The sequence below is a fragment of the Balaenoptera borealis genome (assembly GCF_965194805.1).
Source record: "Balaenoptera borealis genome assembly, chromosome: 3".
Taxonomy (NCBI): Eukaryota; Metazoa; Chordata; class Mammalia; order Artiodactyla; family Balaenopteridae; genus Balaenoptera; species Balaenoptera borealis.
Window position 1 is genome coordinate 35617134 of NC_138866.1, and position 26355 is coordinate 35643488.

Genomic DNA, 26355 nt, shown 5'->3' on the forward strand with positions numbered 1-26355 from the left:
TGGCGCACGGGCCCAGTTGCTCCGCGGCATGTGGGATCCTCCTGGACCAGGGCTCGAACCCGTGTCCCCTGCGTTGGCAGGCGGATTCGTAACCACTGCGCCACCAGGGAAGGCCTCTAGTGTATTTTTTACTTCACTTATTGCATTCTTCAGCTCTGTTTGGTTCTTCTTTACCCTTTCTAACTCTTTGTTAAGTCTGCCACTGTGTTCATCAATTCTTCTCCTGAGTTCATTCAGCATCTTTATGATCATTACCTTGAACTCTTTATTGGGTAGATTGCTCATCTCCACTTTGCTTAGCTCTTCTTCTGGGGTTTGTTCCTTCATTTGAAACATGTTCCTTTGTCACCTCATTTTGCCTAATTCTCTGTGTTTATTTGTATGTATTAGGCAAGTCAGTTATGTTTCTCGTTCTTGGAGAAGTGACCTTATGTAGGAGATGTCCTATGGGGCCCAGCTACATACTCCCCTCTGGTCACCAGAGCTATATAATCTAAGGGTGCCTTGTATGTGGGCTGAGTGGGCACTTCTGTTGTGGTGGGGTCAACTACTGTGGGCATGCTGGTAGGTAGGGCTAGTTCCCAGCCTGGTTGGCTGCCAGGCCCTGCCTCATGTGGAGGCTGCTAGCTGCTGGTAGGTGGGTCTGGGTCCTGTCACAGCTGGCTACATGGCCTGGGAAGTCCCAGGGCTGGTGCCAGCCCACTGGTGGCTTGGGCTGGGTCCTGGTGTGCCTGGTTGCAGGCCCGCAAGTCCTAAGGTTGGTCTTGTGTTGCTGGTGGGCAGTGCTGGGTCCCAGCATGGCTGGCTGTGGGGTTTGGGGATCCCAGTACTGGTGCTGATCAACTAGTGGGCATGTAAGCCCCTGGTTCTAATAGGCTAGAAGGAGGACTCCAAAATGTTGTTTGCCAGTACCATGGTCCCTGTGGTAGAATGAGCTCCCCACTGGCTGCTGCCAGTATATGTGTCCCCAGGGGGAGTCCCAGTTGCCTCCTGCTTCTCTAGGAGGCTCCAACCTGCTTTCAAATTTGGTCACTGAGCTTTTCCTTTAGAATATAAACATCATGATTAAACTTCATTTAAATTTTTAGTTTAGAATTTGTGATAACTGAGACTTGTCTCCCTTAACCCCCATAAGCACCATCTTAACAAATAACGGTGACAGAAAACCATTCTAATAAATTTATGAAAGCAAATTCCTTGTAGATGTCCACCAACTAATATGGTGGCAGTCCTGAGAAGATATGTGTTAAAAAATATTAAAACAGGATGTCTTTAAAAAGTCTACTATACGTTCAAATGATTCTACTCTGAATTAGAGGTTTAATTATACTCTAGTATAGAGTGAATAAATTTTCTCAGTGCATGAGACAGATCAGAGTTAAGTTGTAAACTTTCAGAAGTTACATGCAAAGGGGATAGTCATTGTACCTACTTTATATAATTTTTAAAGAATTAAATAAATTAAGCAATGTAAAGTGCTTAGAAGAGTATCTGACACGTAGTAAATGCTCAATAAATCATTAGTTGTGATTGTTAAACATTCTTTCCCCAGATATTCCCCTGGTTTTATCTCTTACTTCCCTCTTAGATCTCTGCTCAAATGCTGCCTTATTAGTGAGGAGTTTGGCAATCCCTATCCCTTTTACTTGCTTAATTTTTCTCCATGGCTCTTACTATCACTGAACATAATATATACTTACTGTTTATTTACTGTCTGCATTCATTCCCCACCTCCATCATCCCTAACTAGAATGTAAGCTCTATAAAGAGAGGTATTTCATCTGCTTTGTTCACTCTATTATTCTCAGCACCTAGAAGAGAATCTGGAATATAATACAAGGTCAATAAATATTTGTTGAAAGAATAATAGTTCCTATTTATAAGCCCTGAGGCAGCAGGAGTCAGCTTACATGTCTTTTTCCCACACAGTATTTCCCAAAGGTTAGGACTATGCCTTATTTTCCTTTGCATCACAGCATCTAGCACTCCACACAATGCTATGTGGATGAATACATGAACAAGTGAGTGCTACCTATGTCTGGGACGTTTTCCTAATTCCCTAACAGCTGCTTCAGATTTCTCTTCATTCCACAACCTCCAAGGCGTTTTCTCTCATAGCCTCTAGTAATGACTGTGAAGAAAAAGTCTCTGAGCACTGTTTCAGTGACTGGTATTCAGTGTTCAGATCCATTTGGCCTCATTATTTTTGACATTTTGCCCTCCTCAACTTTGAATCAGGGAGATGAAGGAAATGTCACATTTGTTCTGAAAAGAAAACCACCAAAAAACTTTTAATGTGATTCCTGTGAAGATGCAGATCCAGTCATGGGGCAGAAACAGAAACAAATAAATATGAAAAGGCTGGAGGGTGGAGGAGGGGGGAAATCGTTAAAACACACCAGCACAGGTTTTATCCTAGAATAAAGACTAACTCTGTCAGCAAGGTTTGGGTGCTCAGTGAAACAAACACAAGAGGGATCCTTTTACTGAGAAGTGACGTGAACACTATGCCCTTCCTAACTTAAAGGCCTCTTCCTGGAACCAAACCAAAAGGTCACCTAAGTTCCTCAGGCCTTATCTCTATATGCAAAAGATAGCTTGATGAAGGATACTGAGTGTTGAAAAACAGAAACAAAGCGAATAATGAGGGAAGGAGATTTTGTACTTCCAATAATGAGCATGAAACTTTCCACACAAACATGCTTCTTTCTTGTCTTACGCCTACAAGTATGGCAGCAGAAGTCTTCCACTGTGAGGTTGCAGAGATTGGCAATGATTAAAAAATATATATTTGTCTTCTTCCATCTTGCAAAAATTTATTTTTATATCACCCACAAAGGTGTAACTTGAAATTATAAACTAACATCAAATTTTCTTTTGTGAGGTCTTTCTCCAGACTGAGGGGGATACTCCTCTTCTTGACTTCACTACCTAGTATACAACTCCTTCAGGACAATTATATAATGACACTGATTATTTGTTACCCGTATATTGCCTACCAGTTGGATACGCCCTGAGATAAGGAGCCACATATTATCTTTTATTTCTTTGTGTATTCCTAATGCCCTGTAACTGTCTAGCATATTAGATGTAGTTCAAAAAAATAGTGAAGAACTTTACCACTATTGCTGATTCTTCATTTCACATGGCAACCAAATGCTTTACAACAACTTTTAAACAAATTTCTCTTACCTCTATTCATTTAAATGAACCTAATTTTAGGAAGAGCTTGTCCAGCATTTTTGATAAAGAGCAAACTAAATATGTAAATATTTAATCTGAGAGATATTTAATGGCTTGTTTTTTCTCCTGTTTCACTCCTAACCCCAGTCTCCACAATCTTAGAATACAATGCTGGATAGACAACTTTAATAGTTCTTACTTCTTTGACTGCCAAAGATTCTGTGATTTAAACACTCTAACAGTGAATTACCTAAGAGAGAGATCTCCACATTATCAGCAGCTGTCACAGTCACTAGGATGCTGGTGCTAAAATCTCGTGAATGAACTCAGTCTTAATCTAGAGAGACCTGAGGTGTAATACTAAGCAACAAAGCATTAACTACTGGAGCCACATATATAAGCTAATCTTGACCCCTTTTACAAAGAATAAGCTAGTCAGAAAAATGGTTTCTTCTCTAACTGTACGAATACTATGCCTCATTTAAGTTTAATTCTCCATCTCTTCACCCTCTTGAAGCAGATAAGTCTTATAATCACCTTGGATTCTATATACCTTGTTGAAAAATTAATTCATGCTTTGGTCTCCTAAAACAATAACAGAAGTTTTATGATTTGCTTAGGTATCAAAACCAATCCTGAGAGGTCAAAAGCAGAATTAATTCAGAGTGGAAAAAACATTTAAGTAAAATAATGAAGGACAGAAACGGTATTTAAATTCCCGAGAAAATCCTTAAAATGACTTAGAAAACCAAAGAATTTCCAAAGAGGAAAAAAATATGCACAAAATGCTATTACTACATTTATAACAGAATATGGAGAAAAATGCTGCCTGGACTACTATGGGGAGAAGAGTTACTAGCTTCTGACCACACACACACACACACACAAAAGAAAAAATCAAGTTTTACTATTCCCACAATCCAAGTAGATACTACTGCCATCTGTACTATAAGGGTTGCTTGGTGTAAAAATATCATGCTGTGCTATGGATCACAGCTGTAAAATATTCATATCCTTTTATCTAAATACTTCCAAGTCCAGAAATCTAGATTAAGGAAATAATATGGATAATTTTCAGGCATACCTCATAGCACTGGAAATCGGAAATAACCTGTCAAATATTAAGAGAATGGTCAAGCAAGCAATGGCATTTCCATTCAGTGGATATGTAGTCACTAAAAAAAGAGATTTACACTGACTTTTTTTAGCAACCTGGGAAAAGGGATCTAGTGCTATATTAAGTAAAACAAGAGTTCAAATTATATAGAATATGATCAACTACAAAAATGTATAACTACATAAATGACTGAAGGGAATATGTTGATATTTAAATAGTTGTTGCCACTGAGTAATGAGACTGTGGGTAATATTTTTTCCTTGCTTGTATACTTACCAACTCCATATTTTCTAATGAGCATGAATTATTTTGCCAATCAAGGGAAAAACTTATGATGCATTCAAGAACAAGTAAAAGAGTAAATAAAGTAATATTTTAACATTTTTTCAACTAAGCTACAAATTCAGTCTGATATTTTAAAATGAAGGACTAAGATGAACTATTTCTACTTTGTTTCTCTCTAATAGGTCTGTATATCAAACTAGAAAAATATCTGTGAAAATTTTTTCTTGTTTTATGTCCAAATGTTCATTTAATCCCTAACTCTTATACTTAAACAAGAATTATAACTATATAACTTGGCTTATATTTGGCTGATGAATTTCTTGGTCTTTTGTTTGTGTGTGCACATGCACGCCTGCATATGTGTGTGTGTGTGTGTGAGAGAGAGAGAGAGAGAGAGTGTCTGTGTGTATAATCAATAGAGGGAGCCTTAAAGAAAAACCAATTTATATCAGGTTAATTTAGATTCTTACGAGGTAGAAATAGGGTTTAAATGATTATCCAATGATATGGATAAATACCTGCATTATAGTATTCATTCTAGATTTGTTTTTCTTCCCAACCCCCATTTGTGACATAAAAGAGGGATTGAGAAATAAATTAATTAAAAGTCAAAAAGGTCAAATGAGAATTGCTAACAAAATGTTTTCAAACAGATAGGACTGAAATGAACATAATTCAATACTTACTGGGCACTTACTAGAACTAGGTATGGTTTCTAAAGTGCTTATAACCTAGTGAGGGAGACAGAAGCAAGCAAGTGCTAAATACTAAGAGGAATGCACAGAGGAGGACCACTTAGTCAAGGATTCAGGGATGATTTCTGGAGTAGATGGTATTACTCTATAGTAGCACTACTCATACTGTATTGTAACCGTCCATTCCCCTACTAGATTGGGAATTCCTTGAGAGCAGAGAGTGTCTTGCTTATCATGGAATCCCCACCACCTAGCACAGTGCCTGAAATACAGGCAGGCGGGCTCAATACAGCTCAGTACAAGCTGGCAGTCCTTATAATTTCACTTACAAAACTCATCTTTTGATTCTTTGCCTTTTTAAAAAATATAATTTCCAAATTCCAGAAATTTTTATAAGATGAAAACTTATATCTTACACATGGTTTCAGTTGCCTGTGATTGTTGGTGAAGATAGTAAGAGCAAAAGGGCAAGCACCTGGTATGTTTTATTGCTAACAGTCTTGTGAGTTTGTTAGTATTATGGACTAAAGGTTTGTGTCCCCCCAGAATTCATATGTTTAAGCCCTAACCCTTAATGTGATAATATTTGGAGGTGGGGCCTTTGGGAGGTACTTAGGGTTAAATAAGGTCATGAGGGTAGGACCCTCATGATGGAATTAGTGCCCTTCCTTATAAGAAGAGACACCAGAAAGCTTGCTCTCTCCCTTCCAAGCACACAAAGGTCATGTGAGTATATAATGAGATGACTGCTGCCTACAAGTCAAGAGAAGGGGTTTCAGAATGAAATCTACACCTTGCTGGCACCTCACATATGCTTTGATCATAATAGCAGTTGCACAAGTACACAGTTGTTTGAATTTAAAACCCCCAACTATCAGTAATAACATTCATTGTGACAAGAATCACAAGTCATGGGAATTAAGGATTCCTTTCAACTGAAAAGAGATGGTTCACTCTAGAATCATTAGCTCATCTAACTTACTTTGTTTTTGCCTCCTTTAATAAAGAAGGGTCATCTGTGGCCAAATATACTCTTTTTTTATCCACTTGCATTCTGCGAGCAAGAAGCTGAAAATGTTCTTCAACGTGTACCATGTATTCCTCAATGGGGTGGAAGGCTGCTTCTGTTCCCACTTTGTCTGTGCGTCTGACATGGACTCTGCGGGGGCAGAGGGAGAAAGTCAGATTCTGTTGATAATGTTCTGATCCACTGAGTACTTTTAGGGTACTCAGCTTTATATCCCTATTCATGGTGGTGTTATGGACATTTTAAACCAATTTTTCTTTCATTTTCACCATTAGAAAAAATAAAACCAATATTTTAAAAAATTCAAACACATATATTCTAAATATATTTGCATATTAATACAAGGGGAATTAGAAAAAATAGGTTAAGTCTTTGAAGAATGCTTTCTTATAAAGAGAAAGTAATTGGCATAATCAGGAATAAATGGGAGATTCCAGAATTAGACCGCATATAAGGCAGCAAATACCAACTAGCCTTCCAGAAAAAACTGGATATAATTTTTAATATATTTGACAATAAAGGATGCCAAGATTCACAGTTGCTATTACAGAACATTAAATATATCATTTGTAATGTTTTGGTGCCAAGTTTTCTTTTTCTTCATTTTATCCTGTATTGTCACTGTAATGCCAGCTTGTTGAATTTAAAGTTGTGCAAGGAAAACACAGACCTGTATGGATTCTTCCTATAGCACAATCAAGGCAAGGCAAACCTTTTAAGAGTTCTTACTATTTTAAGTTCATGGAGCCATGCCAGTCTTTTTGTTGTAGGCACAATGAATTTCCTTTCCCTGCTTTTTACTCTATCAAACACAAGCAGATACTGATCTCATCTGTCCTATTTAAGAAAAGCTCCAAAACTGTAAAATTGGGGACACAGATTTACATTGTCCTGCACTGAATAAGGCATTGACTTCCAACAGTATTTTAATGAAAACAGGAATAATAGTCAGAGTTTGTTTTCATAAGTTAAAACACTCCTTAAATTTGCCCTTCCCACATCTCCCCTCTTCCCAAATTACTAAACCACTATTCATATGTTGGAAAAGAAAAAAGGTAGATTTGTTTCCTTTAGGTCACAATATGTGGGCATGTCTTAAGTCAAGCCTAGGACCAGCTTTTTATTATGAATCTGGAGTGAGGATTTAACTTCACTGTAGTTACTCTGACATCTTCGTGGCTGTTCTTTCCTTTGCATTTCAGGTGATAGTCCAGATGTGAATACTATCGTATGAACACCTATCATATCATTTTTTCCTTCCCACGTTCTTCTTAGTCACTGGTTCTCTCAGGAAATTTGGAATTGTTCACTGTGCTCTATGGAGATGAGATGGGGCAGAAAGAACAATTCCACTGAATTTCAATGAAAAGTTTCATGAGAAGAAACAGTATTTAAAACTCTGATTTTACCGTGTTCTTGTTTTAGCTCTACTACTTAGAACAGGGGTCAGTAACTTCTATACGTACGAAGACTAAGACACAGGGAAGAAATGGGGTGGGAGATACGAAAATAAAGATAAAAACAAAGGAGAGCTATAACAAGAAGGAAAAATCAAAGGAAGAGGAACATTTGACATAGTGGCAGAGTACTACTAAGCAATTTTGTCAATTTTCCAAGTATTCCTGAAATTAGGCCTGGACCAATAATTTGAGAGGACCTTAATGGAATTTTTATGGAAGAATCAGAATGTTAGACCTGTGAAGGATATTAGAAGTCATTTGATTTAATGTAACTCTTTCATCTGACAGTTAAAGAAACTGATGTCTCTGAAGACATTTCAGGGAACAAAATGACAATATAAGGCAAAGGGAGGCTGGTTTCTTTCACATACATTTTAACCCAGTCTTTACAAAAGTAAAAGTTATTTGTGTACTTGCCTGATTTTCACTATCTATCAAAGCTCCTCCAGGGCAAGGAATCTGATTTTATTTATTCCCAATTGCACCAAACACAACAAATGAATGAATGAATAAATGAATGGATGATGGGTAGACACAAAAATCTAACTGTTTAGTATTGTGTAAGTAGAAACCTTAGATACTACTATCTAACCTAGCATTTTCTTTTGTTTTGTTTTAATAAATGAAAAAAGAGTGACAATTAATGAAGGCCCAGAGTGACCAAGTAAGTTGTCCAAAGTCACATAACTTGTTAGTGGTGGAAGCTAGATTGGACCCCCAGATTCTTGAACTCTAATGCACCCCTCTTTCATTACAGCACACTACCTAAGTGTGCAAACAACTTAGCTGTCTGCGGTACTTCAAGTTTCTATATTTGGCCAATTCTCAATGTGGTGGATACTCCATGAAAAATTAATAAGGGTAGCTTTCTGGTATGTAAAACTATAGGAAATCCAAACAAAGTTAAGCAGGTGTAAGTCCTGGTTTTGCCTTTATAAACTCTGGAACTTTGGGGAGAGATTTTCTTTCCTTAGTTTCCTCACTTGTAAAATGGTTATCTCTGCCCACATCACAGGCTTGTGTTACAGGATCAATGAGATAATGCAGTTGAAGTTATTTTGGTAATGTAACTACTATAGTGTATCGTTCTCCATCTTCCAAGATCCTGTTCAAACACTGCAGCTATGAAGCCTTTCTTGGTCCTTTCTTGGGAAATGGAAGTACATTTCCCCTCCCTCGACCTCTCATAAAACTTTTTATGCTTTCTCTCAGGGCATTTATCACATTCTACTCATATAATGCTAGTTGTGTAAGTCTCTTTTCCCATGGACTGTGATGAGTTAGAAGGAGCCATTAAAAAAAATTTAACCTCTGTCCCCCACAGTAGCAAGTATTCAATAAATATTCTGCAGATAAGTGAATGAATCAACACATGTATCAATATTAATCAATAGCTGACTTTATTACAAACAATAGAAGCTGCAGAACGCCATAGTCTAGCCTACAAATCTATTTTCAGGAATTACTTAAGCATCATCAGTCTCTCTGAAAGGTAATAATATTTTACAGTGCATGTTTTCCCACAGAACTAAAATCCTTTTTCATCCTTATATTATCACATCATCATTTTTAGGGCAGGTATTGCCTTCCCTATTTTACAGATGGAAAAAAAATCAAAGCTCAATAATACTATTATTAAGTAACGTGGCCCAGAATTAGGGAAAAGCCAGGAATATTACTGAGGTCACTTAACTCTCAGTCTAGTATTCTTTCCATTAGGCAAAGAACATTTCCCATCGTGTGAAATCTGGCATCAGGACCCAGGAAAACTCCTTACTCCATAACTTTTTATGTATGGGTATAGGAGCACATGCTTGTGAACAAAGATGCTCTTTTGGATTTTTTTTTGCTTCCAGGATTTCCTGATATATCTCCCTTAACATAAGCATGAGACTGTACATATATATACATGATAACTCCCAAGTGGGCCAAGAGATAACTTTAAACAATAATTTTAACATTATCTTACATTACTAATGATATCTTTATTCTCAAAGTAGCTTTCAAAACAAAAAAGAAAACAGAACATCAAAAATGCAAAATAATCACCAGTGGCAATTAATGAAATCTAAGAATAAGGTGCAGTAGAGAAGCTATAAATATGAGAGCTTCATCTCGTAGCCCTGTTAGAGTAAGGCAGGAGTCATGTATAGCATCTAAAATACTCCCAACAAAATAAGATTTTGCTGGTTTCCCCAGGAGAGACTGTTAATTTCAGAAATATGGTTTTATATATTTGTTGAATGAATAAATGAACAAATGATTAAGGGTGACTAAATTATGATGACTCAGCTGTTCTAAATGAACAAAGGAAGAATAATCTCCCTGTGGCCTAAGGTGAACTCTGGAACCTCTGTTTTTGGGTGGGGCTATGAAAATTACACTATATCTTGTAAAGTTCACACTGTATTGTAAAGGTATGTATCCCTGCTACTACATAGCACTTTTAGGAGGAACAAATCAGGTTCTTACCCAATAACTGGATGTTTGAAGCCTAGCTTCTTGGTGGCCTCTTCTATTTCTTTTTCCAGCCAAGGTTGTGGGCGGATCAAGTATTTGACAAACTGGGACACCCACCACACTGCAGGATCACCATGGACTCGTATAAGTCGATCTGCAAGGTCTTCTGGTACAGCCAGGGGTAAATATGGAGGACGAGGATGAAGACTGTCTACAATGGGGAGCTCAACCACCTGAACATTTTTGTCCTTTACTTCACCTGAGGGAATATCAAAACATATCATCACCACATTGTATCCCTTGTACAACTACCATTTGACAAGAACTCACTCTGGGTGCTTTTATCTTCACAGAAACTCTAAAGAAGTATTATAATTTTCATTTTACAGAGGAAGTTAAGTAACTTGCCCTAGATACCAGAGTAAAAGTGACAGAGCTGAATTTCACATTCAGGTTGGTCTGCCCCTCAAGTTCATGGCCTTTTCTTTTCTATCATAATGTGCTGCCATATCAACACCTCGTACCCCAGATAAGAATGGTATCCATTTTTCTAGATTCCATATATATACGTTAATATATGGTATTCTTTTTTTCTCTTTCTGACTTACTTCACTCTGTAGGACAGACTCTAGGTCCATCCACATCACTACAAATGACTCAATTTCGTTCCTTTTTATGGCTGAGTAATAGAGGGGTGGGATGGGGAGGGTGGGAGGGAGGCTCAAGAGGGAGGGGATATATGTATACATATAGCTGATTCACTTTGTTGTACAGCAGAAACTAATACCACATTGTAAAGCAATTATAATCCAATAAAGATTAAAAAAAAAGAATGGTATCCAGCACTCAAAGCATCTAATCAGAGAATAACCATATCGCCAGTGGACATGGCTCCCTAGGCAAAGGTTCTGTTTTTTATAATTGTTTTTTAAAAATTTTTATTGGAGTACAGTTGATTTACAATGTTGTGTTACTTCTGCTGTTCAGAGAAGGACAAATATTATATGATATCACTTATATGTAGAACCTATAATTGTTGTTTTTGAATTAGACATAGTGTTCTCAACACTTCCAGCTTGCCGTTATAGTAAGTGGCTCTTGCATACTTTCATGACAGACCACAATGACTCTAGAGATATCTAAAGATTACAATTTTAAGACAAGCATCTCTCTCTTTTGAAGAAAAAAAATTGATAGTTCTAAAGTCTTTTTTTTTTTTCTTGGCCAAAATTAGACCTATTATATTCTCAATGATGATGAATAGAATCTGTGTTGATTGTTTACCTAGATATTTTAAATTTAAAGTTAGAACAGAGATAGAGAATTTCTGTAGATGACGATTGGTTTAAAAACCCAACTTCTATATACCATTAATGTTACTGCTGTTCTATCAATTTTATAATGCAATGAGAACAAACCAAAATGTGATAGCCAGCATCCTTAGAGTTTACGTCACATACTAAAGACCACATAGTAATAACTAGAAAACACAAAGATACCAGGCAGAAAGATTTCACAAATATAAAACGTACTGACTTAAATTTTCAATAACAAAAAGTATTAACCTGAACATACAAAATAACTCCAGTTAAGATGTTGTCATTGTGCAAAATAAATTAGAATCACAGTTAATCACTGGACTGTCAAAGAAAGAATGTACTTGTAGAGAACAGACCTAGGATACGTTTAAAATGTATTCACCAGAATGAAACACAGTCCTTAAACTCTGTTTTTCTACATATATGAAAAGTATTTTTAAATAAATTACATGATCTGGGTATGTGATCACTCAAACCAATTGCATAGTTATTAGAAAGTCAGTTGGTATAACTAAGAATTAAAAACTTCTGGTTAATATTCTCTCTGTCTCTGATATGTAAAACTCATTTCAGGAGTCTTAGAACAAAGCCCTTGAAACATGACATTTGTTGAGGGAATAAATGGGAATAAACAAATTTACCGCCAGTATTTCAGTTCGTCTAGCATGCCAGTTAAGAAAGAGTTGGGCCCCTTTATCAGATGAGAAACTGTAATTAAGAGTGTGTGGGGAAAGAATGAGCTGCATTTTAAATTAAGCTCTAATGGTCTCCCTAAGGCAAGGAAAATTGGGGTGCTTTCCCTGATGTGGAGATGATAAGTAGTACATGTATGAGAGAGAAAAAAATAAGGAAGAAAGGTAGCTCTTTTTTTATAAAAAACAAAGAGGGAAAGAAAGAAAGATCCTAGCTTCTCATATATGACCATAAACAAAAGCAAAATTAGTACAGCTACCTTCTTTTTGTGATTACTTCCTGAAAAGGTTATTCTAAATGTTCCATGTAACTAGCTCCAAACTTCACTCATGTGAAAGTATTACCTTCTAATTGCCCCAAGACCTCAAACTTCTGTACAGCTAGCCCTATTGACTATTTCATTTCAGAAATGAAAACTATGCTTGTACCTTCAAGACACAGAACTCAGTTTATTTTTATTGACTCTTTTATTCATTCATTCATTCGTTCAAATATTTACTGAATACTACTATGTCAAACTCTGTACTAGGCAGAGTATAGAGTGATGACATGGTTCCTGCCTTTCAAGATTTCCAGTTCAAAAACCTCACCCAGAACTAGACTGCTTTTGGTGAAAGAACAACAAACAAAATAAAACAAACCATCATCACCAACAAACATGCTATCCAAAACATATCAATACTCAGCTGCCTAGTAAATTATTAAGAAAGGGGTATTCATATTTATACATGAAAAAAACTGTCATAGCATGAAAGTTTAGCCTCCTCAGTAATGATACATTTCAAAATGAAAGAAAATTACATAGTACACGCTATGTTAGAAGGTCTTTTCTTTTACTTGGTTTACCACATAACATTTTTTATTCTATTGGAATACACATTCAAAAGAATTTAAATCTGGAAGAGATCCTAGAGATAATCTTATTCAGTGTTTTCTAAACTTCAGTCATTTAAGTACCACCTTTGTAATTCTCCCCATATCCATACACCATCTGTACTATTTAATGTTTTAAAAATTCACTTTTTAAAACTTAAATTGATTTATTTTATAGATGGTAACTAAAAATATAACTTCACTAAAAACAAACCATGTTATTAAACTCTATACAGATACTATTGCTTATAAAGGGCTCTGAGCTCAAGTCAGATTTATATTAAAAAAGATTATTAGTGAGGTTTTAAGGGGTGATAATTGCCTCTCCCTTTACATCTCCTATGAGTTTGAAACCAAATGAAAAGCAGAGAGAGGAATAAAAAGGCAATCAAAATATCAGCTTGATTACCAATAAAGATGAATTTCTGGATTGATGGTCTCACGGGTTTCCTAATAGTTCCCACCCAGTCCTAAGCAGAGTTTGTCAACAAAGGCCTTCTATGCACGTGGTGGAGGAGGAGCGTGTCTTCTGAGAACGGGCCGCACCACCACGAGAGGAGCCAGAAAGGGCTTTACCTCACATGTTTGGTTCTTCCTGTTAACTCACCAGTTGCATAACACAGGACTTTCCTTCCAAGTAGAGGTGAAATGAGGTAGACAGAGCAAAAAAGCACTTCTGTACTTTTCCCTTCTAAGGAATGGAGTTAACTTCGCTTCCATAGAGATTTTTGAGGAATAAATGATCCACAGTATCTGCCCCCGCCTACCTCCATCCCCAAACAACTATCCAGTGTTAAAGAACTATTAAAGATATCTTGATATCAAATTGAGACTGATATAATCAGAAAGGCTGAACAAGGAATAACTCTCTCAGGTATGAGATTCAATGTTCATTTTAATGTTTTATCAGAAAACCACCTGACATTATCACATATGCCACATAAAGTCACCTCTAGTAATCTGTGGTAGGTTTCAGAATTTGGGAAACACAGATTTATTTAAACTGCTTCATTTTCCAGAAGAAACAGACTAAGAGAGGTTAAGAGAACTTCTCAACGGTAATACAGCTAATGATCAGATTCTAGTGTTTACTCTACTACTTGTATTACCTTCTGCTTTCTAGAACATAAATTTTTTAAAAGCATTTAAGTATGGCCCTGTTGACCAATCAAAAGTGCCCTGCCACTCTAAGAGGACTTTAGTGTTGGTTTAAAAAAAAAAAAAAAAAAAAAAAAGCACTGCATCAACCTTCTAGCAAAAGAATGTTTCAAATGTACAAACCATACATAAGTCAGCACTATTCATCTGTAAAGAACCAGTGCAAACTAGCCCAGGCATTACACAACTGACTGCCCAGTTCAACTTGAATTGATTCGGTCATTATTAATTATCTCATATTCAAGACTACCTCTCTTGTGGATAATCCTCTTTTATCAGGTCATTTGCTGAGGGCAGCTCTGGCAGGAGCACAGGTAGCTCTTTGAAAGGGATGATCTCCATAGCTACAGGCCAGTACCTTTAGAAGAGCCCTCTTCCCTGCTAGTCAATTCATGAGAGCCCCATTTAAAAGCACTACTCTGTCATCATTTCATGTAACATTAAGTCAGAGACACCAGCCCTGCAGCTAGTCAATTAGAATTATTAGTCTTCCACAGACTCAATAGAAAGGGCTTGAGAAGCTTAATATCCACCATAAATGAATGGGTTCTGCTATAATGAAAAATGTTTCAAGGATAGAAAGATTTTGGTTCCCAGTCCATAAGATTTCTTCTATATTTACTGTCTTGTTGTGAGAGAAGCAGCACTCAGGAGGGGGAACTCTCCTAAAAACAGAATTCATAGAGCTCAGAATTGTCAAGGCAGAGAGGTTTGGAATAGGGTTGCCAGTTGAGAAAAATCTTCAATAAGACATCACTATCTAGAACTTAAATTCACTTGGTGGGAGGAGGGGGTTATTAGTAACTTTTTGGTGATTCTGAACCAGAAAAGCTGTCTATTTTTTGGACTCAGGACTCTTAAGATTTCCCTCAGTACCCACATAGGTCCTGGCTTCCTCCAAATAAGTACAGAGCAGTAGAATGAGGTTTTAATTCTCTACCTAAGGGTTGCCTTGAATGGTTATAGCTGCTAGGTGCCATCACATCCAATAGCCATTCCAAAGACTGTGTCAACTGCTGGGATTCATGGCCCTATTTGAGGCTGGAGCAGGGAGAGACATCAAACAAAACAAAGTAAGGCAAATGCTTATTCATACAGTACCTTGACTGTAGTGCACAGTGATTAAGAGTATGGGCTTTGGAATGATAAAAATTGGAGTTCAAATCCTCTTAACAACTTAACAGTTGTGTGACCTTGGATAAGTTATATTTAACTTCATCCCTGTTTCTTCATCTGGAAAATGGCATTGATAATAGCACATTTCTCATCTGTAAAATGGGGTTAATAATAGTATCTTACTCATCAAGTTATTCTGAGGATGAGATATTGCATGGAGAAAGCTGAGCACAATGCCTGACACACAGCAATTCTCAAAAAACGCTAGTTTTGTATCCCGGGATCAGTTCTGCTGAACAGTTCCCAAGAATCTGGCTATTGTTTAGTCCAGGAAGAGATTACTTGCCAAAATATCATATTCTCTGAAAAATATATCAAAATGCCCTATTTCAGTGAGCCAAAGATATACTCCCAAATATACCAGATAAGGAGATATAAGATACACACCCAAAGCAAATCTTATTCATACTGTTTACCATAGGCAATAAAAGAGTGAACAGCAACTCTGATTATCTGAAAGTTCTGATATTCTATCATCACTAACTTGACCAAAATTCTGTGCTATACTGAAAGTACAGAATAGCAGTACGTTGGCTAAACTAGTAATACTTCCTGCTCATATTACAGCAAGGAATTTCTATGATTAAATTATATCCACAAAGACTATCTGGACTTTTGGGATTTACATTTTCTTTGCCACTGTGTGGCCAAATATGACTGACTAAATTCTCACTCAACTCTCTGAGACTTGTTAGAGAAGGCAAGAGTAAAAGACCAAAAGTTCACTAGCTGTGGTGAGACCTCTAGAGGCACGGGGGAGCTTTCTTGATTTTACTTGATTTATAGATGGCCGTTAAAAAAAAAAAAAAATCACATAAATGTGTGAGCTCTGTTCTTTTGGATTTTAACATGACGACATTAATATTTATATCCTCATTTAATGACTGAGCTCTGTTCTCGTTTAAAATATGAAGGCAAGATATACTATTAAAAAGTGAACATCTGGGCTACTTTCCTTTTGTTTTTCAACCACTGCGGCTGATACAGATCTCTTCCTGAACTTGAATGAACAACTGTCGCCTGCCATATGAATTCCATCACTGCTCTACTTAAGCAAGGACTCAAAAGACTGTTATTACTGCCAGTTCGAAGCCTTGAACCAATTGAGTGAAAAGTTCTAAATTCAATCATATGAAACACACTGCAGTGTTAGCAACATTCTTAAGAATTAGCATATCACACTGTGGAAACGACTGTGCAGCATTCTTATGAGGTGCTTCCTTCTTTTACTAGCAACAGAAATGCCTTGCAAAAGCAACCAGACTCATGGTTCACTGACCTCAACGATATTCTGACAGACTTGACTCTGGATTGAGGACTAAAAGAATAGCTAATGGAAAATATGTAATAACTTAAGTGAATTATGCAGTTCAGGATAAAGTAGGCAGGACAGTGTCAAAAGAAAAAAGACCAAAGATAATTGTTTGCTTTGTACCACTAAACAGAAGGTTTCCTGCAGTCATTCTTAATGTTTCTGAAACAAATTTAGTCATTTAACTTTTATATACATATATGTTACTTTGTTACAAGAGGTTCCAGACAGTCCACAGACAGCTTGCTCATAAAGGGGACGCTGCCAATAGCTTCTATGATCATTCAGATTACACAGGCCCTGTAACTCCACGGCTAGAGATTTTAGGGGAGTTTTTTGTTTGTTTTTTAGTAATACTTTCTCTTAACTTAGAACCTCCTACTAACCCAAAGGATCCCAAGGAATCCTTGAACAGCTTTTCTCATTGGTAAGAAACAAGAGAATGGAGGAATGGAAAGCAGTAGAAACAAAGACAAGGCTTAATTTCATCAAATTTAGTAAAGAGCCAAACCCCAACCTTTCTTTCCCCCATTCTTGTAAAAAAAAAAAAATCACAATTCCACTCTCATTATTCTTTCATCACATGTCATGTCTCCTTGAAAGAAATAGCCAGGAGGAAGGACCTCATGGTAATACCAGCCTTTCATTCCTTGAGAATCCCTGCAAGAAGTGACGGAGTGAGCAGGTGTGCGCTGTCAGGATCTCACTGGATAGAGCTGTCAGTTGGCATGCTGCATTTCCTTTTGCTTTGGGGGAATTTTATAGTTGCCTCTGTGGTTAGCACGTACTTGGAGAGTTAGGAATATGATATTTCATGTTGGATTTACAGCTACTTGTAATTTTTATGCTGTTATCTTCCAATTATGTTAATCAGGAAGGCCTAATTAGGGTTCCTTGATGATAGGGTAAAGGTCCATGCTAATACCCTAAGATACAAGAATTACAACAAGAAATTCTGGATATTCCATGAGAGAAGAAAATGAAAATACAGTCATTTTGGAAGGAGGAACTAATAACAAAATAGTTAAGACTTTTTTGGGATGTGAGGAGAGAAGACAACTTAAGTGTGGCACCATGCTAAAGCACTGATAAAACAGACAAATACCTTGGCCTACTAAAATAGGGACTGGAACAACAAATCTCCCTCATACTGTATGCTAGACCAATCCATAAAGTACCAGCAGCTCCAAGAGTCACCCTGCCATCATGCCCATCTTTAGCTCTTGCTGCCACCTCAGACTGCAGAGTACGTCTTCTTTCCCAGCTGCCTCCTCCTCCACTGTGGAAGAAAAAAGATGGGCAATGGGGTACGGCTTTCCATGACAAGCCACAGCTCCTGCTATCACTGCGGCTCCAATCTGGTATAAGTCACCTGTCCCTCCCTCGTTTCTCCTCTTCTGGGTTGTATTATATCTCTAGAAAGAGAGCTAGTACTTTACAATCTACAGCCTCTGGTGGCAGAGCTGAGAAAAATATTATAAAGACATTATTCAAAAAATGGCTATATTTTACCCATTCTGGTTTAAATGGAGGAAGAGCAGGGGATACCCATAAGGAAAGAAAAACAACTATGAGGCAAAAGGCATGAAACCTTAATTAATGGAGCATGGAAAGGAGAGGGAGGAGGAAGATAAACATAAGCAAACAGGGTAAAGAGGAGAAGTCTGAGATGGAGAGTAGTCTTTTGATTATTACTGCTTAAAAAAGATAATACTTTGTACAGATTTGATACTTCACACGATGGCTCCCATGACACTTTTCATTTATGCTTAAAACAGGGACCGCACAACCACAACCTTCTTTAGAACCAACACTAGAATTTGCAAAGGAATATGTCTATCACTCCCTTGCCAAGAAGATTCCTACTATTTCTGCAACATATTTTTCAACCTGTAGATAGTTATCTATCAATAAGCCACAAAGTCTTACCTGGTAGATCTCTAAATCAGAGGCCACCATTTATCATAATCCTATCTTCATCTCAACTGATAAGGATTCTGGCAGGGAGACGGGTCCAGAGTCTGTTCTTTCCATATGCTTTACTCCTTGTCAATCACCCATGCTATAAGCCACTTCTAACACAGCTCCTGCGTCCACCCTCTCCCCACCTCACCTCTCTATCAGCATCTTGAATTAAGAGCTAACATTTGCTGAACACCAACTATATGTTAGGTACTACACTAAACATTTTCCATACATTATCCTAATTAGTCTACAAAGTCTTTATGAGGTGAGTGCTCATTTTACAGACGAAGTTAACTCAGTCTGTTCAAGGCCACCCAGCTAGCATTCAGAAATAGGAGCTGAACTTAGACATTCTGATTCCAGAGTTTAAAGTCTTACTCCAACCCTACTCCATTACCTTAAAGTTTCAGAGGAAGCCAGAGTGACCCCTCCTGTAATGAAAAAGAGAGGCGGGAGGGGGCCAGGCTCCAAGTGTGAGTTTAAGTAGCCAAAGGAAGAGGTAACGGAACTCCCATGTGTAAGGTACAGATCTCTCTCTACAGAGTGCACTGGATCTAGAAATTAATACTAAGTAAAGGATATAAAAACTTCAAACAGTTATCATGTGTAACCCATATAAAGCTATTAGAAGCCATGAATTATGGCTTAACAAAACAATTTCATTCATTGTCATTTTGGGTTCACACTTGGATCCCATAAGAAACAAAAATAATAGCTAGACAGCTGACCTCAAATTTAAATTATTTGTATGAAATAATTAAGGTGCTTTTTAGTCAATTTAAAGCTCATGGTTAAGAGTTAACAATACCTTCACAATTTGATTGTAAAGAGAAAATATGAATTAGACAACCTATGACAGTCTTATTTCCTAATAATGATATAACAAGCTTTCCATGAAGAAGAAATAGCCTACTTCAGAACAAAGAATCAGGAAGCAAGGTTATTATAAAGAGATTTATTAAACTTGTAAACCATTCTCCCTATTATTTATTTACATACTTATTTTCAACTATTAAACATTAAAGCAAAACATATTCTGTAATCTAAAACACTTCTGTCCTTAAAAAATACTTTCACCTTTAATTTCTTAAGTGGTATATTTAGGGATAAATAAAAATAAACAAATTTCAATTTATTCATAAAGACCTTATAAAACCAACTGAAGTATCTACTCCTGTTGATATGATCCAAAATTCAGGGTATAATAACTGATGGCATCCAAAATAAACCACAAAATAAATACAAGTATTTTGTATTTTCAGAAAAAATTTCAGCCTTGATTATTGTAATAATTAACTTTATTCATGTCAGAAGAATTTCTGAAAGATTAAAAAATATCAGAGAAATAACTTTTAGAGGGGATACAAAGTAATTTTTAAGTCAATTCAATAGTTTACTAAGTTGAACATACATAAAAGGGGAAATCACAATTGTATTTATATATAAATAAACTTGTGCAGTTCAACTACTACCTCTCAAGAATAAAAAGAAATAGTGTTTTTTAAGAGGATGGAGATCTTCCAAATGACAAGAGGATGATTCTCTTCTATCTGAAAAGATGAAAGCTGAGAGGGGATATGTTCAAAGCCCATAAAAATCATGACAGATTTAGATAATGTGTTCAAGCTGTATCCACCAAATCTCAGAATTAGGAACCTTTCATTGGTGCTTGAAAAAAGTACTTTGAGAATAAATAAAATAAAGCCCATTTTACACAATAGGTAGAATTCTTACAGAACTCAATATCCCAAGAGAAGATAAAAGCCAAAAATGATATGTTTGGGGAAAAATGTAAATGTTCAGACCTTGACGTCATGGATGGCAACTATATCTCCCATAAAATGTCACTGAGGACTACTGTTAAATCAGAGTTCTGAACTGGATGAATCAACGATATGACCCAAAATGTCCTTCTTAGGCTTCAATGCACAGGAAACAATATGTACAATATAATAAGACTATGTTACATTTTGGCTCTAAAGGATGCTTTTTCTTTGTGTACTAACAAACTACTATTTCTTTTCCTTGCAGTATGGACATAAGAGGCAGATACACCACTGAAACAAGAAAAGGATACAAGGAAGAAGAATAGAATATTACTTATGCCTGCTGATATTGCTTACTTGGTTAGAATAGATTATAAAATTCATAAAATAAAGGATACTGGAGTTCTCACATTGGTACCTCATAGTTAGGTTTTGTAGAACAAAACTTGTACATGACTATTTGCTCTCACCAGTATCAAACAACCAAAAAAGGATTTACTGAGAACTGTTTTAGTCAAGGTCACTTGTTGCAAGGACTAGAAACCTGGTCAAATTAGTTCAAGTGAAAAGGACATTACTGAAAGTATATAAGGGAATTGCCAAGAAACAAAGAACAAGAAGTGCAACTGTATCTTATAGAAAATGGGAAGCCTGCAATTCTTACTACCTCTCTGTGGCCCCATGGTCCGGGCAGGTCAGCTACACTCTCTGCTAGCTGACTTCTCTCTTGCTCAGGGCCCATCTTGTAGCCATCAGCTTTAGTCTACAAGATTTTGCACCTTAGTCTCACCCTCAGATAAGCTAGAGTCTCTGTCTTGTAATGATACTAACATTTACTGAGACCATGTGCCGAATACTGTGCTAAATGCTTATGAATATTATTTCTCTTAATTAACAAAACTACCCTACAGGGCAAGTACACTTATAGATGACCAGTGAAGGAGTTAGAATCCAGACCCATCGGACTCCAGAGCTGGAGGGCTCAACTATAACATTAGATTACCTGTCAACAGGTATCTAATTGGCACAGCCCAGCCTAAAGGATTAGTTTCTTAGGATCAGGTAATCACCTTGGCCTGTAGAGCTGTAAATACTTGTGTGTGCATGCATGTATGTGCATGTGTGTGTGTAGGAGGGGAGGAGTGGTTACATGATATACACAAGGCAGCAAGGACTGTATTGCCCAAATAGATGTTATTAGATGAAGTGTGAGGAGTTAATAACTGATGTATAGTAAACCTCTGGCTTTTAGGAATTTAAAATTTTAGGAATTTCACTCTCAGAACATAGGGTAATTTTAAGAACCATCCATGTACATATCTCTATCATTGCATTTAACAAGTTGTATTATAATTATGTTTTTGTATCTGTCTCCCGCACAAGTCTGGAATGAAGACATAAACCTTAACATATTCATCCTATTGCCTCATCAACTACCACTATCCCAGGCATACAAAAGGCACAAAATTAAGTTCTTAACTGAACGACTGAACTTAATCTATAAAGCACTATAATCAACATGAATCCCACAGTCTGCTGTAGGAAATAATCACTTGGTAAGTGAGACGACCATTCAGCAACACAATCTCAACACTATAGGTAAATTTTGAGATTTGAGAATATCACCAGTTTCCCTGCTTTAAGATGCCAAATAGTCAAAACTACTCAGGTACTGCCTTTATTTAAGAACTTTATCTGTCTCTTAGATAACAAATACATGAAAAGTGGTATATAAATACTTGTTAAGCTATATTTATATAACATCCCTATTCTTCTTGTTGCTTGCACAGTACTTCAGAAATATATAGGCATTCTTCCTTGGATCTACCAACCATTTTAAAAATATATACTACCTAAATAGGATAGAACAGGAAAGAAGATAATACTCTTGCTTTTGTGATTTTGTTATGATTTCACTGTACACTTTTCGAGGGAGTTGAACCTAAGTTCCTGGACCCAAAGAATTGTCTTTGAGAGTGACAAACACTATAGAATCTATATTTCAGTTATAAAATAATATCAGAATTTGTAGTTAATTTTTACATGATGTACAGAGCTTGACAGAACTGGAAATTATGCTAGACATGTTTTAGGTATGTTTCATTGCTAGAACAAAGTCTGTTCCTTCATTCAGAATTTGTAAGTTTCACACTTTGTATTAACTGGAAGTAGATAATTAAATTAATTTAAAAGAGTTTCACTTAGACTGTTTCTACACATCATAACCAAAAGTACAAAAATGAATTGAACCTTACATTTAAAACTAAGATTTTCATGTCCCTTGTTATCGCTGCTTGTTGTGACCATTACTATCATTATAATAAAACATATTGTACTTTTTTTTTCAGTTTCAGAGAATTTTCACATATTAGTTCAGCTTATTTGCAACAGAGCTCCTTATTCTCCTTAACAAGACCTACCTTCAAGAGAAACTATCTACCAGAGCCTAACCTACTGAAGTTTTACTGAAGCCTAAGCAACCTGAGGGGAGGGAAATATCCATCTCAAGTTCACTAGAAGACAGATCTAATCATAGGACTATAGAATACTTCCTTTCCCCCATGCCACATTACTACATCAATAGAGCTGCTGAATAATAACAAAGGATTACAGCTGAAAGAACAGCCTATTAAAGGAGTCTCTAAGAAAACCTAAAAAAAAAACAAGGGAGATGAAAAAATGAGGACACTAGAGGAAAATTTAGCATCTGACACCACAGCTACAGCTAATAGTAAACACAGCCTAACTCCTAGCCAGATAAACATAAAACCTCACACTAAAGGCCTATCTATTTCAGTTCAGTTTTTACCTAATACATCATGTCCAGTTTTCAACAAAAAATTGTAAGATATGCTAAAAGGCAAAAAAAGAAAATACAGACTGAAGGAACAAAGCAACCACCAGATCCAGACTCATATATGGCAGACATTTTAGAATTATCAGACCAGGAACTTAAAATAACTATGATTAATATGCTAAGGATTCTAATGAAAAAAGTGGACAAGCTTCAAGAAGAGATGAGTAATATAAGCAAAGAAATGGAAACTCTAAGAAAGAATCAAAAGAACATGCTAGAAATAAAAAACACTGTAACAGAAATGAAGAATGCCTTTGATGGGCTCATCAGTAGGCTGGACATGACCAATGAAAGAATCAATGAGCTTGCACATATGACAACATAAACTTACAAAACTGATTGGAAAGAGAAAAAAAATAAAAAGGATGAAACAGAATATCCAGGAACTATGACACAATTACAAAAGGGGAACATATATGTAATGGGAATGCTAGAGGAGAAGAAAGAGAGAAAGGAAGAGAAGAAATATTTGAAGTAATAATGCCAGAGAAATTCCCAAAATTAATGACAGACACCAATCCACAGATGAAGGAAGCTCAGAGATAAATACCAAAAAAATAAATCTATACCATGAATGCTATACTCAAACTATAGAAAATCAAAGACAAAATCTTGAAAGAAGTCAAGGAGGTAGGGGGAAACCTTATCAATAAAGGAACAAGAATAAGAATTACATAGGCCTTCTATTCAGAAACCATGCAAGCAAGAAGGGGGTGGAATAAAATACTTAAGTTTTGAAAGAATGAAAACCCAGCTACTTAGAATTCTGTATTCAGTAAAATTGCCTTCAAAAGTCAAAAGGAATGAAGACTTTCTCAGACAAACAAAAATTGAGGGAATTTGTCACTAGCTTCAGAGAGAAGGAAAATGATATGTCGGAAACTCATATATTCATACACATGTATACAGAAAAGAGTATTAGAGAAGGAATAAATGAAAGTAAAATTAAATCTTTTCTTTTTCATATTCTTTGTTAATCCAAGAGATAACAGTTTATTCAAAGTAATAACAGCAACAAAATATTTGGTGGTCAAAGCTTATAGAAAAGTGAAATAAATGATAACAATGCTTTAACGGATGAGAGGAAGGAATTGGGGATACTCTGTTATAAGGTATTTGAAGCGCCCATGAAGTGGTGGTATACTGTTATTTGAAAGTAGACTTGTAGTAGTCATAAATGTGTATTACAATCTTTAGGGCAACTACTTAAAAGAGAAGTTGTAATTTATATGCTAAAACAGGAGAGAAAATGGGGTCATATATAATGATCAGTTAAAACCAAAGAAGGCAGATGAATAGAGGAAGATAATAAAGAAACAAGGTCAACACATAGAAAAGTCACAAGTATGGTTTATATTAATCCAACTTTATCAATAATCGCTTTAAATGTAAGTGGCCTAAATCATCTGATTAAAAGACAAGGACTCTCAGTGGATTAAAAAGCAAGACCCAACTATACGTTGTCTACTACTTTAAGTATGAAGACACAGAGACATTAGAAGTGCTAATTAATTAATTAATGCTAACATTAATCAAAAGAAAGCTGGAGTAGCTCTATGAATTTCAGACAAAGCAACAAAAATTACCAGTGGTAGAGAGAGGCATTATATAATGAGAGGGTCAATTCTCCAAGAAGACATCATTATCCTTAAAATGTATGTGCCTAATAAAAAGGTGTAAGATTATATGAGGTAAAACCTGTTAGAATTGGAAGAATAAATTCACTATTTATTTTAATTCAAGGATTATTCACAAATTCACTATTAGTTAGAGACATCAACACCACTCAATCAGTAATTGCCAGAACCAGCAGGCAGAAAACCAGTACAGATATAATTGAACAGGATAGTATCATCAATCAACTGGGTCTAATTGACATTTATGGAATACTTCATCCAATAACAGCAGAAGGCACAGTCTTCTTAAGCTCACAGGGAACGTTCACCAAGTTAGATCATATTCTGGGCCATAAAACACACCTTAACAAATTTAAAAGAACAGATATCATATGAAGTATGCTCTCAGACCACAATGAAATTAAATGAGAGATCATTAACAGAAAGATAGCTAGAAAATCCTAAGATATTTGCAGATTAAACAACACACTTATAAATAACACAAAAGTCAAAGAAGAAGTCTCAGGAAATTAAAAAACTTTTTGAACTAAATGAAAATGAAAATAAAACATCAAAATTTGTGGGGTGCAGCAAGAGCAGTACTTAGAGGGAAATGTGTAGCATTAAACGCACAAATTAAAAAAGAAGAGCCAAAATCCATTATCCAACTTAGGAAACTGGAAAAAGAAGAGTAAATTAAGTCCAAAGTAAGAAGAAAAAATATCAATAAAATTGAAAGTAGGAAAAAATAGAGAAAAATTAACAAAACTAAAATAAAAGCTTATTCTTTGAAAAGATCAATGAAATGGATGAACCTCTAGTCAGGGTAACCAAGAAAAAAGGAGAGAAGACACAAATTACTAAGATCAGTAATGAAAGAGGGACCATGGCTACTGAACCTGTGGACATTCAAAGGATAATAAAGGAATATTGTGGGCAACTCTATGTCCACAAATTCAATGACTTAGATAAAATGGAGCAATTCCTTGAAAGACGCAGTCTACCAAAATTCATACAAGGAGAAATAAGTCATTTAAATAGGCCTATATTGACCAAAGAAATTGAATAAACAATTAATAACTTTCTAAAACAGAAAGCACCAAACACAGACAGTTTCACTGGTGAATAATACCAAATATTTAAGGAACAAATGATACCAATTCTTTACAATCTGTTCCAGAAAATAGAAGCAGAGTGAGCACTTCCCAACTCATTTTATGCGGATATCATTATACTAACACCAAAACCGCACAAAGACATTATAAGAAAAGAAACAGGCCAATATTTCTCCTTAACATAGATGCAAAATTCTCAAGAAAACATTAGGAAATTAAATCTAACAATGTATAAAAAGAATTATACACCATGACTAAGTGGGATATACTCCAGGTTA

General features: G+C 36.1%; 1 protein-coding gene and 1 long non-coding RNA gene across 8 annotated transcripts in view; one reads left to right on the top strand and one right to left on the bottom strand.

The window, feature by feature from the left end:
- Positions 1-26355, top strand: part of LOC309626235 — a 1141377-nt gene that overhangs the window by 874113 nt on the left and 240909 nt on the right. The gene's annotated exons all lie outside the window — the stretch shown is intronic.
- FUT8 (fucosyltransferase 8) overlaps positions 1-26355 on the bottom strand; it is a 322308-nt gene that overhangs the window by 13133 nt on the left and 282820 nt on the right. For all 7 annotated transcript variants that reach the window (XM_082386590.1, XM_082386586.1, XM_082386588.1 and 4 more), the window contains 2 exons: positions 10240-10486; positions 6263-6439 (listed from right to left, as the gene is read on the bottom strand). In XM_082386590.1, coding sequence (XP_082242716.1) covers positions 6263-6439; positions 10240-10486 — 424 coding nt within the window. The remainder of the gene's footprint in view (positions 1-6262; positions 6440-10239; positions 10487-26355) is intronic.